Source organism: Nicotiana tabacum, chromosome 4, assembly GCF_000715075.1.
Source record: "Nicotiana tabacum cultivar K326 chromosome 4, ASM71507v2, whole genome shotgun sequence".
NCBI lineage: Eukaryota > Viridiplantae > Streptophyta > Magnoliopsida > Solanales > Solanaceae > Nicotiana > Nicotiana tabacum.
This window is the reverse complement of record NC_134083.1, coordinates 105,904,243-105,917,281: the sequence shown is the minus strand read 5'-3', so window position 1 is coordinate 105,917,281 and position 13,039 is coordinate 105,904,243. Positions and strand designations below refer to the sequence as shown.

Sequence of the window (13,039 nt, the reverse complement as noted above, 5' to 3'; positions counted from 1 at the left end):
ACCTACATATCCAAATAGAATATTGTCAAAATGTAGTTCGATTACAATAGATGCAAGATGATAAGATTTACAAAAAAAATAAAATTGCCGAGTCTTACTCAGACTGCCTACGTATCCAAATGGAATCAGGCCAGAATGTAGTTCAATTACAATAGATGATTTAATCCGATGAGGATTGCCTACGTATTCCTGCTAAAGGAAATCAAGTTGCGGCGTAGTTCCGAATACATACAAAATGATATTTGGATTTTCTATCTCAAAAGAAGAGGAAGAGAGAGACCGGACCCTACGTGGGTTGCCTACGTATCCCACCGTGGGAAGTCAGTTCGGTTGTTGTTCTATTACAATCCAAAACCTAACTCTACTATCTTCATATGTAGTATCTCTTGATTGCATCTGAGTTGATAGGCTTAGTGCTGACTCTTCCGTCCATCTCTTCCAAGATTAAAGCTCCTCCCGACAATACTCGATGGACCACGTAAGCACCTTGCCAATTTGGCTCAAACTTTCCCTTGGCTTCTTCTTGATGAGGGAATATATTCTTCAAAACCAACTGCCCCGGTGTAAATTGAGGAGGTTTCACCCTCTTGTTGAATGCATTGGCCATCCTATTTTGATACAACTGATCATGACACACTGCGTCCATTTTCTTTTCATCAATGCGCATGAGTTGTTCTTGCCTGACCCGTATCCATTCTGCGTCATCTAACTTGGCTTCCTGAACGACCCTCAAAGATGGTATCTCGACCTCTACGGGTATCACAGCTTCGGTGTCATATACCAACATGTATGGCATTGCCCTAGTAGATGTTCTCATGGTGGTCCGATAACCCAGTAAGGCAAAGGATAACATCTCGTGCCATTGCCTATGATTGTCCACTATCTTTTGCAAGATCCTTTTGATGTTTTTGTTGGCTGCTTCAACTGTCCCATTCATTTACGGTCTGTAGGCTGTGGACTTACGGTGGGAGATTATGAACTTCTCACAAATCTCCCTTGTGAGATCACTATTATGATTTGTTTCATTGTTAGTGATGATTGACTCAGGTATCCCAAATCGACAGAATATGTTGTTACAGACGAAATCTGTCACTACTTTCTTCCCGACGGCCTTGTATGTAGAAGCTTCAACCTATTTGGTGAAGTAGTCAATGACTACAATATGAAACAATGTCTATTTGATGTAGTGGGCTCTATAGGTCCGATTCCGTCCATGCCCCAAGCGGCGAACGACCAAGGTGAACTCATTACATTCAACTCTATGGTGGAACCCGAATGAAATCCCCATGGATCTAGCATTGGTGACACTTCTGCATATAGCGGATGCTATCGCTCTCCATAGTCATCAAAAAGTATCCGGCTCTTAAAATCTTCTTGGCTAAGGTGAAGCCATTCATGTGAGGTCCATACGCCCCCTCATGTATTTCTTCTAGCAATTTGGTTTCTTCAACAACATTTACACATCTTAACAAACCCAAGTCTGGGGTCCTCTTATACAGGACTTTCGTGTTGAGGAAAAAGTGATTGGCTAGCCTTCTGAGCACTCGCTTCTGACCATTGGTGGCATTCACTGGGTACTCTTTTGTTTCAAGAAACCTTTTGATGTCGTTGTACTACGACTTACCGTCTGGCTCTTCATCTGCATGGAAATAGTACGCATACTGATCCCTGACCTCTATCTCAATAGGGTCGATGTAATTCTTATCTAGATGTTGGATCAGGGACGACAAAGTTGCGAGAGCATCGACAAACTCGTTTTGGATCCTGGGAATGTGTTTGAACTCGATCTTTGTGAACTTCTTGCACAACTCCTTTACGCAATACATGTTTGGAAGGATCTTGACATTTTTGGTAGTCCATTCTCCTTGGACTTGATGTATCAACAGATCAAAATCTCCTATGACCAAAAGCTCTTTGATGTTCATGTCGACTGCAATCCTAATCCTGAGGATGCATGCATCGTATTCGGCCATATTATTGGTGCAGGGTAACCTTATCTTTACTGATGCCGGGTAATGCTGTCCTAATTCCGAAATTAAGACTGCCCCAATTCCCACTCCTTTGAAATTCGCTGCTCCGTTGAAGAACATTCTCCATCTTGGGTATGACTCCACAATATCTTCTCCGGTGAATAACACTTCTTCATCTGGAAAGTAGGTAGTGAGCGGCTCATAATCCTTGTCCACTGGATTCTCTGCAAGGTGGTCAGGTAAGGCCTGTCCTTTGATGGCCTTCTGCGTTACGTACACAATGTCAAATGCATTGAGAAGAATCTGCCATTTGGCTAGTTTTCCTGTAGGCATCGGATTCTGAAATATGTAACTGAGCGGGTCGAACCGGGATATTAGATGTCTGGTGTATGCCGACATGTAGTGCCTCAACTTCTGGGCGATCCAAGTCAAAGCACAACATGTACGCTTGTTGCACCCTATTTTGCACGAGTCAAAATAAGATTCAACTAGTGGTTTCCCTGTTGATGACAAAAGAGAATCGCCACATAATATTTAAAGGTATATTAGGGTACCTATTTAATTACTAAGATCATTACACTATTAGTCTGCTAACCAGTGAGATTTTGGGTAAGGGTTCTTGTTCTTCTAAGGAGAAGGTGTTAGGCACCCCTCAGAATCTACCTAAGGTAGCTCCATAGGACTTAGACTAGGTTTAAGGAATTAGATGTTTATATTCTACTCAGTTAGAGCTTAAAGGTTTTATAGCTTACTCTATGCCTTATTTTGAGATTGTCGTTTTGAAAGAAAATAGTATATCGGTCAGCATCTCTCTCCATTCTTCCTGTCCGTGCAGGGAGACCCAATGCCTCATTCTCTCACAGTGACTTTGAATCATGTTGCTAACGCCCACAAAGTAATCAACTATGGCCTCTCATTGAAAGAAGTGCTCCGTGGCCCATATTTGGAGTAACAAGTTGCAGGCCTTGAAGAAATCGTACCCCCGAGAACATGCAGACAATGCTCTGAGAATTTCTGCTAACACCATAGGTACCAAGGTGGCATGGAGGTTGCCCTGAAATGTTGCCAAAACCACAGGCAACAAGTTGATATTGATTCTTCCTCTTCTTTGTGGGAAGACCGGCAATCCTAGTAGCGCCAAAGAGAAGGTTATGGGTTGAAGACTTTCCCAACTTGCCTGATCACATTGGAACTCTCCCAAATACCACTCGTGGCTCTCTCGACGTCCAAACCTGTGGAATAATTGGTCTAGGCTTACCCATCCATCTTTAGTGTTTCTCAAACCCTGACTATTTGCCAGACCCAAAGCATCGCGAAACCTGTATCCGGGCATGGTGACCGGTAGTGGTTTCCCTATTGATGATAAAAGAGAGTCACCACCTAATATTTAAAGGTATATTAGGGTACCTATTTAATTACTAAGATCATTACACTATTAGTCTGCTAACTAGTGATATTTTGGGTAAGGATTCTTGTTCTTCTAAGGGGAAGGTATTAGGCACCCCTCAAAATCTACCTAAGGTAGCTCCATAGGACTTAGACTAGGTTTAAAGAATTAGATGTCTATATTCTACTCAGTTAGAGCTTAAATGTTTTATAGCTTACTCTATGTCTTGTTTTGAGATTATCGTTTTGAAAGAAAATAGTATATACACTTTTAAAAAGAGAATATAGGTTTCACTTATAAAATCCTTTAAGAAAAGTCTACATAATTGAAAGAATATTGGAAGTATATCTATAGTGTTTATATTTGCAAGCTTTGTAAGATATGGCTAGTTTTAAAATACTCTATCTTTAAAATGGTATGGCTACTTGTATAATTCTAGTAAAGTAAAGGCTGTTAAAGAAGTAGGCTTTAGGTATACCTTGAAGATTGATTTCCGAATTTCTTACTCGAATTCAAACCATTTAAAAGATCCTTAATTGTAGTAGTGTTTGATTCGCAGAAATAGCCAGTTTTTTTGGAAATCATTTCTGGTTTCTTTCGGTTTTATTCTTGTTTTTAAAAGAGAAAGCTGCCGACTCTTTTGCAAATATGTCTTTATTTCAAAGATTTTATGAAAAAAAGATTGTTAGTAAGAGTTAAGAACTAAATAGAAGTGATCGACAATTAGAATTGCTTACTACTAGGTTGAATTACTACTTTCATTTTCACCTATGTTTTAATGGCTTGCCTAGGTTATTGATATAACTCAAAGAAATAAAAGAAGGCATTCAATCAAATATCGCTAGTGTTGGATACATAACAAACAATAGCAAATTATTTAAAGCGGCAGAGGAAAAGAGATGGACTCTTGGTTTGGGTCTGAAGGAAATTAAGCCCAGCAGATAGGGAAGACAAACAACAGCAACTCTGATGACTCCAAAGTTCAGGCAAAGAATTTGGGCCTGAGTTTTTTGAGAACTCAGCTGGCACAATTTAGACACATGTGCAAAAAGGAAAGATAAAGTCATTAGATATGTGGCCCAATATACTATTTAAATATAAGTAACGCCAATATAGGCCCTAGATAAACTGTAACAATCAACAGTAATTAAGAATAAAAATTAATGTGAAGTCACCTATAGTAAAGCGATTTACAGTGAAAACCTTTATTTCCATTAAATACAATAACAAGTGACCTCTAAAGAGATATTTTTCATTCCATCTAGGTTGGTTAAAATATACAGTCCTATATTCAAACATGGTAGATAAACATCAAAGGGCCACTCCTAAACAAGGTAAATATACAGTTCTATATCAAACTTAGTAGGTTTCAATGATATAGAAACATGGTCACAAATATGATATACAAGCAATAATTCCCTTCTGAGACATGTGTGAGTACAGAACTTCCAATGGATGATATTTAAATATGGACATGTTATATTCTAAACAAACTACAACATTACCATATGATTGAGTACCAAACAACATGGGATTAGACTAACATTGTCATTACAGTGGTCCAGAATAGTGAAAGTTTATACTAGGTAAGCATGTTTTATTTATGAGCTAAGTAGATTAGTTTGTCATGATGACGTTCTACAATACTTGATTCTATCAGATGGTATTCAACTATAGCAGGTGCAAGTTTCAATCAGGTTTTCTAGACACGACTTAAACTAAGTGGATAGCAGCACACAAAACAAAAATGCAGAGGTTCATTAGAGCTTAATCCAGTTACTTAAAAGGATTAGCTCATACAGTAAAGCTTAAAGATGTGATCAAACGATTATGGGAGATGACAAAATATTCTCACACAAATTTTCTAGAGTTACAGAGGCATAAAATAGCACATTAAAGAAGGAAACCATTCAAGCATTATAAACTGCCATGCTTAGATTAAATGACAACTCTATACTTAACATCATGTGTTCGTATCCACTTAGGCCCGATATCAAGTGGATCATACCAATAACACTAAGGCAAACTAATATAGCACACATGAGAGCTACAATAGAGCACCAGAAGATTAAGACAACTATTGAGATCATTTGAAAGTTCTTTTGTTACTCTCATAAGCTTAACAATATATATAAGTTATCCAAAGATATGTTCATTAGGACTACCAGAATAACTAATTAGTACATGATTCTGATTTCAGAATATTAAGGAGCTTATGGTTCTAGAGTTCAGTGATCACTTATGGATTAATAACAAACATATATAGATAATCAAACATAATATATTAGAGATAGAGCGTTTAACAAGAGATAACAAAACAAATATGCCTTCAATTAAACCATTAAAAATGATGAAAGGTTGAGGTTCACTAATCTTCTTTTGTGCAGCAAACCAAACAAAAGCTTCTTGTTAAGCCGTTAAGAATCTGAACTCAAGCTCGAACAGTAGGCGAACTCAGAACTGGAGAGGGAAAAGAAAGTCAGTGAGAAGTCTAGGGCTTTAATTCTCTTTCGTTTTCTATGTTCTGTTAGGTGGTTGGTCGTGTTAGGTGAGAGCATTGAAGGCTACTATTTATAGTGGCCATTGAAGCCTTAGGGTTCAACAAAATTCAAATCGATAGTGGAGAGTGACAGAGAGATTGCTGATGCGAGCAAAATGAGTGAAAATCAAAAGATTAGAGGGGAAAATCAGTGAGAATTCTTACCTGAGAGGGGGAAGTTGACCGTTGAAGACAAGAACCATCGGGTAAGAGTCTCAATGTCCAGAGGTCGCTTCGCTTGACCTATGGACCAATAATAATCATGATAGCACTGAGAAATGTTCATACATGCCACATATTTAACAAAACATAGAAGGATCTCTGAAGACCTGACATTTCATCGTTTGGTCTAGGGTTCCGGATTTGGGGATTTTGAATCTCCAAGATGAAATGAGCAAAGATTCAGGGAGAATCGTGGATATGAGAGACATAAGGTATGATTTTCTGAGTGATTTGAGACCTTGCACGAATTTGTGCAGGGTTCTCTTGACAGACATGGTGATGGAAATGGAGAGAAAAGAGAGGAAAGGGGAAAGGGTGGCGGCTGAGTCTTCTGGGGGAATGATTAGGGTTTGGGTAGAGATTAGGTCGTCTCTAGGGATAAAAGTAGGAGATGGAACGGGAGCCGTTGGATCCTTTGATCAACGGCTCCGATTATTTTGATAATTAGGGTTATAAAAATAGTTTTGTGGAGATAAATCGATGGCCGTTGGATTCTTATGATCCAACAATGGAGATAAAATACGACGGGCTTTTAAAATAATTTAAAAAATGGGATTAATCCCGGTCCATTGATGATATGAATCAACGGCCAAGATGGGTTGTGTTTGTTTTATGAGTGAATTGGGACGGGTGACGTGGCACGATCTGGTTGGTTCGTGGAGGTAGGGGTAGATTTCCAAGGTGGATAGATGGGGTTGTTTGGACTAGATCAAATTCTTTTTAGCTTGGGTATTGGGCTAAAAATGATTTAAAGAATAGCCATTTTGTATTTAATTGCACAATTGTAAATGTAGCCGTTTGGTATGTATCTCTTTAAAGATTAATTTAATTAAACATAAATAAATCCAATAAAATACAGTAGAAATTATAATAATCAAATACACTACTAATTACTGTAATGAATTAATTAGCTACCAAATATCTTATTTTCCTATTTACCACACAAATTAGAATTTATTTTGAAATAATAGGCTATGTTGCCAACAATTGAGAAATAACTTATTAAATTAATTATATAGCTATGTGATGAATACAAAAATTATTTTAATAGTTTTAAAAATGGTAAAATTATAAAGGTAATATTTTTATAATTATATTATGAATAAATTACTAATTAACACTATTAATTACTTAAAAATAAGTATTATTAATTTCAAAAATATCTTTAACCTATCTATTAGAAATTAATAAGTGTAATTAAATTAATTTTTAAAAGGAGGGTCAAAATTGGTCGTCAATAACTGCCCCTCTTTGACCGGAGACGATGAAAGAGTTTTCGGGCAAGAAAATTGAACCAAGGCCAATTCTGTTCCGACTTTAGGCATACATTGCAGGAATGGCATACAGATTTAAGGAAGATTATGAGTTGTAGAATTATGAGTTTAAGGAAGATCTCGGGAGAATTTTGGCGAGTTGGGACCGAATTCTGGCTTTTGAATTGCTTACATACCTCGGGCTTAACGAGGATCGGGTCTCATGTAGTTCTGGAGTGATGATTTGAAGGAGGCGATGCTCGCAGGAATTGCCCAGTATCTTATTATAATGATACTACGAGACAGAAGATTTGGTACCCATGATAGCTCTTGAATTGCGGCTCTATTTGAAAGACTAGAAGAATTAGAGTTCAATTGATCGTTTTGAGTTTGAGTTTGGGTCTTTTGCCTGCTTATGAGTTTGTTGTCCCTCATAGCATTGCAGCTTGGTTTGCTACTTAGAAGAAGTTTCACGCCGCGATGATTGATCCTGCAAAAACTAAATACATACATACCCATATATCTGATGTAAATGATCCAAAAATGATGATGCTTGGCTGCCGGCTAGCCGTTATTTGGGATTGGGACGGCGTGATACTTGAATTTGACTCAATCGTTTGCCGGGACGTGTACCATTACGCTATTGTCGGAGCATTAAGTCTCCTCGTATTGGGAGCATCTCCGTGCGATGTGAGTAGTTGACTTGTAATGTAGAATGTATCTTCGCGTGATGGGAGTAGTTGCATTGAAATGTAAAGTATCTCCGCACGACGAGAGTTTCAGACTTAAAAAATGTAATCATGCCTGTAATCTGCATGAGTAAAATGTCAAAACATTCGAGATAAATAAAATAAAGAAATAAGGGCATGCCCAAGGATACTCTTAACTGCGAAACTAAATTGCGGCCGTCGATCGGCAGAATGTTGGTGACGAGGTTTGCAGCTATATACTAGTAATCTCCGATGTGGCAGAGTGGCAGTGTAGAACACTCCTATTGGAAAAGCAAACCGTTTGCTATATACATGGCTTTGATTGGCAAAGCCGACAACTCGATTTGTACAAGGCGCTCCGATTGATTGAGCTGACGATTTGCTATATACATGGATCCGATTGGTGGGGCCATCGGCTCGCTATATACAACATGCTCTGCTTGGTTAGACAGACAATTTTCTATATATATGGCTCCGGTTGGAGGGGCCAGCGGCTCGCTATATACAACATGCTCCGCTCGGTTGAGCAGACAGTTTGCTATATACAATATGCTCTACTTGCATTGGTGACCTGATTCCGAAATACTTGCAAAGGATTTGAGAGTTAGGTTTTACTTATATGAGGAAAAAATTGAATAATGAAAGAGAGATGATGGTTATGAGAGAGTGGCAGATATGTCATTGTCCCAGTGTGCTCCAGCATTTCCTTGTATCCCGTTGGTCTTACATTCAAAGAAAAATTCTTAGCGGGGCTGGGGGGGTTGTTGGTTTATGTCAACCGTACTTCTAGATTTGCCCCGATCTTTATGAGGTTACGCCATGAAGTTCGGTAGGTGGAACGATAGCTTTTTAGAAAACAATTTGAAAATCATTTATCTTATGGCAAATGCCGTTGTTTCGGATTTTGACATGTTTAGAAATTTCTTCGGACGCAAACGTTGTTTCTGGAAAACTCTGTCCCGTTGATGTCAATCCTCTAAGGCGCCTCTGATGATGTAGATTCTTGCTGCTGTTATGGTGTCCTCATCTAAACAAATGCGTTATAAAGGTTTTTCTAGGGTTATGATCGAACCTTTTCAGGTTGCCTATGTATACGAAACGAAATTAGGCCTGAACGTAGTTCATAGGTAATGATAAAGAAAATATGATGATGACCGAGCCTGACTCAGGCAGCCTATGTATCCAAATGGAATCAGGTCCAGATGTAGTTCAATTGCAATATATGCAAAATGATGAAACTGAAAATAAAGTAGCCGAGTATAACTCAGACTACCTATATATCCAAATGGAATTAGTCCAGAATGTAGTTCAATTACAAAAGATGTCCGAATCTGATGAGGATTTCCTACGTATTCCATCCAAGGAAATCAACTCGTGGCATAGTTTTGAGTACATACAAAATGGTATTTTGATTTTCCTATTACAAAAGAAGAGCGGGAGAGAAACCGGACCCTATGTGGGTTGCCTATGTATCCCTCCGTGGGAAGTCAGGTCGGGCGTAGTTCTGTTACAACCAAAACCTAACTTTACTATCTTCAAATATAGTATCTCTTGATTGCATCTGAATTGATAGGCTTCGTGCTGACTTTTTCATCTGTCTCAGATCAGGGCTCCTCCCAACAACACTCGGTGGACGACGTAAGGACTCTGCCAATTTTGCACAAACTTTCCTTTGGCTTCTTCTTGATGAGGGAATATTTTCTTCAAAACCAACTACCCCGGTATAAATTGGTGAGGTTTCACCTTTTTATTGAATGCACTGACCATCCTATTTCGATACAGTTGACCAAGGTATACTGCGTCCATTCTCTTCTCCTCAATGAGCATGAGTTGGTCCTACCTGACCCATATACATTATGCGTCATCCAACTTGGCTTCCTGAATAACTCTCAAGGATGTTCGACCTCTACGGGTATCACATCTTTAGTGCCATAGACCAACATGTATGGAGTTGCCCTAGTGGATATCCTCATGGTGATCCGATAACCCAGTAAGGCGAAGGATAATTTCTCGTGCCATTTCCTATGGTTGTCCACTATTTTCCGTAGAATCCTCTTGATGTCTTTGTTGGCTGCTTCAACTGCTCCATTCATTTGCTGTCTGTAGGCTGTAGAGTTATGGTGGACAATTCTAAACATCTCATAAATTTTCCTCATGAGATCACTGTTGAGATTGGATGCATTGTCAGTGATGATCGACTCGTGTATCCTAAATCAGCAGATTATGTTGTTATTGACAAAATCTTCCACTACTTTCTTCGTGATGGCTTTGTATGTAGAAGTTTTGACCCATTTAGTGACGTAATCAATTGTTACCAAGATGAAACAATGTCCATTTGATGTAGCAGGATCTATAGGTCCGATTACATCCATGCCCCAAGTGGCAAAGTCAAGGCGAACCCATTACATTCAACTCATTAGGTGGAACCCGGATGAAATCCCCGTGGATCTGGCACTGGTGACACTTTTGCACACAACGGATACTATCACTTTCCATGGTCATCCAACAGTATCCGGCTCTTAAACGTTTCTTGACCAAAGTGAAACCATTTATGTGAGGTCCGCACTTCCCTGCATGTATTTCTTCTAGCAGTCTGGTTGCTTCAGCAGCATCTACACATCTTAACAGACCCAAGTCTGGGGTCCTCCTATACATGACTTCCATGTTGAGGAAAAAGTGATTTGCTAGCCTTATGAATGCTCTCTTCTGAACATTAGTGGCATTCTCTAGGTACTCCCTCGTTTCGAGGAACCTTTTGATTTCGTGGTACCACGACTTATCGTTTGGTTCTTCATCTATGTGGAAACAGTACACATGCTGATCCTCGATCTCTATTTTGATATGGTGATGTAATTCTTGTTTGGAGAGTGTCGACAAACTCATTCTGAATCCTGGGAATATCCTTGAACTCAATCTTTGTGAACTTCCTGCATATCTCCTTTATGCAGTGCACCTACGGAAGGATCTTGGTGTTCTTGGTAGTCTATTCTCCTTGAACTTGATGTACCAACAGATTTGAATCTCCTATGACCAGAAGCTCATCGATATTCATGTTGACCGCCATCCTAGTCCCGAGGATGCATGCTTCATGCTCGGCCATATTATTGGTGCAAGGGAACCTTATCTTTGCTGATGTCAGATAATGCTGTCCTGATTATGAAATTAAGACTGCCCTAATTCCTATTCCTTTGAAATTTTCTACTCTATTTAAAAACATTCTCCATCCTGGGTATGACTCTACAATGTCTTCTCCGACGAACAACACTTCTTCGTTCGAAAAGTATGTAGTGAGTGGATCATAATCTTTTTCTGCAAGGTGGTCAGCTAAGGCTTTTCCTTGATGGCCTTCTGTGTTATGTACACAATGCAAAATTTACTGAGAAGAATATGCCATTTGGCCAGCTTTCCTGTAGATATCATCTTCTGAAAGACATACTTGAGCGGGTCAAGCCGGGATATTAGATGTGTGGTGTAAGCCGACATGTAGTGCCTTAACTTCTGGGCTATCAAAGTCAAAGAACAACATGTGTGCTCTATCATAGTGTATTTGGCTTCACATGGTGTAAACTTCTTGCTTAAGTAGTTTATAACTTGCTCTTTTCTCCCGGTTTCATCGTGTTGTCCCAACACGCATCCAAGTGCATTGTCCAAAACTAACAGTTATAACAACAATGGCTTCCCGGGCTCGAGAGGAACCAATACTGGTGGATTTGACAAGTACTCCTTCATCTTGTTAAAGGCTTTCTGACACTCTTCTATCCATTTTGTAGCGATATCCTTTTTCAGCAGCTTGAAGATAGGCTCGCAAATTACCGTGGACTGGGTTATGAATCAACTGATGTAATTTAGCCTACCAAAGAAACTCATCACATCCTTCTTGCTTTTAGTCGGTGGCAGGTCTTGAATGACTTTGATCTTTGAAGGGTCTAATTCTATCCCTTTCCTGCTTACGATGAAACCTAACATTTTTCTGACAGGGACTCCGAACACACATTTTGCAGAGTTCAACTTCAAACTATACCTCCGCAAGCTTTCAAAAAACTTCTTTAGGTCATCCAAATGTTCTTCACTCCTTTGAGATTTGATAATGATGTCATCCACATATACCTCGATCTATTTGTGGATCATGTCATGAAAGAAGTTTGTCATGGCCCTCATGTAAGTATCACTAACATTCTTGAGTCCGAATGACATGACTCTGTAGCAATAAACTCCCTAAGGCATAGTGAACACTGTCTTTTCTGCATCTTCTTCATGCATCAGGATTTGATGGTACCCGACAAAACAATCCACAAATGACTACAGCTCGTGCTTCGCGCAATTATCGATGAGGATATGAATGTTTGGTAAAGGGAAATCGTCCTTTGGACTGGACTTGTTAAGATCACGATAAGGAGGCAATTGACAAAACAGTATAGGAACGGTCCAAGCCTTAATTGACCGTGTATTGTTTTTCAAAACGTTTTACAATTCAACACTACCAAGACTCCCGGCGAACCAAATACGGGCTAGCGGTCCAATTTTGCAAGTCCTCTCCTAGTTTGGCATTCCGAATGGTTGGTGCCTTGATATCAATTTTGTCACAATATTCTTCGATCACGGTCACGAACAACCTTCCCATTCCATCAACGATATCGTCCTCTGGTGTTTAGCTCTGACCCGGACCCAGAACACGCTCTGGCATAAAAGCTTTCTTCTCGAAGCCACCTTTGTAAGTCTTTTCAGTTGGAGGCTGATACCCTATGCCGGCTCTACCTTTCTGCCCCTTGGCTCAATCGACTCTGTTATCCCATCTGATCGGGCTTCCAGCCCGGCTCCTAGTCGGTACTCGTACTTTATCATTTCTCTAATAGCCATGTTTGATATGTATGGTGACTGCATACCCAGATTTTGATTAGTCCCCTCTATCTATGTGGTCTACATGATCTCAACCGCATGAAAAGAAACCCAATCCAATC

General features: G+C 39.4%; 1 protein-coding gene across 1 annotated transcript; it reads right to left on the bottom strand.

The window, feature by feature from the left end:
• Window positions 1–370: 370 nt before the first annotated feature.
• LOC142180067 (uncharacterized) lies at window positions 371–937 on the bottom strand. The gene has a single exon (XM_075250987.1). It carries the CDS (start codon window positions 935–937, stop codon window positions 371–373), a length of 567 nt encoding a protein of 188 aa, XP_075107088.1.
• Window positions 938–13,039: the final 12,102 nt, after the last annotated feature.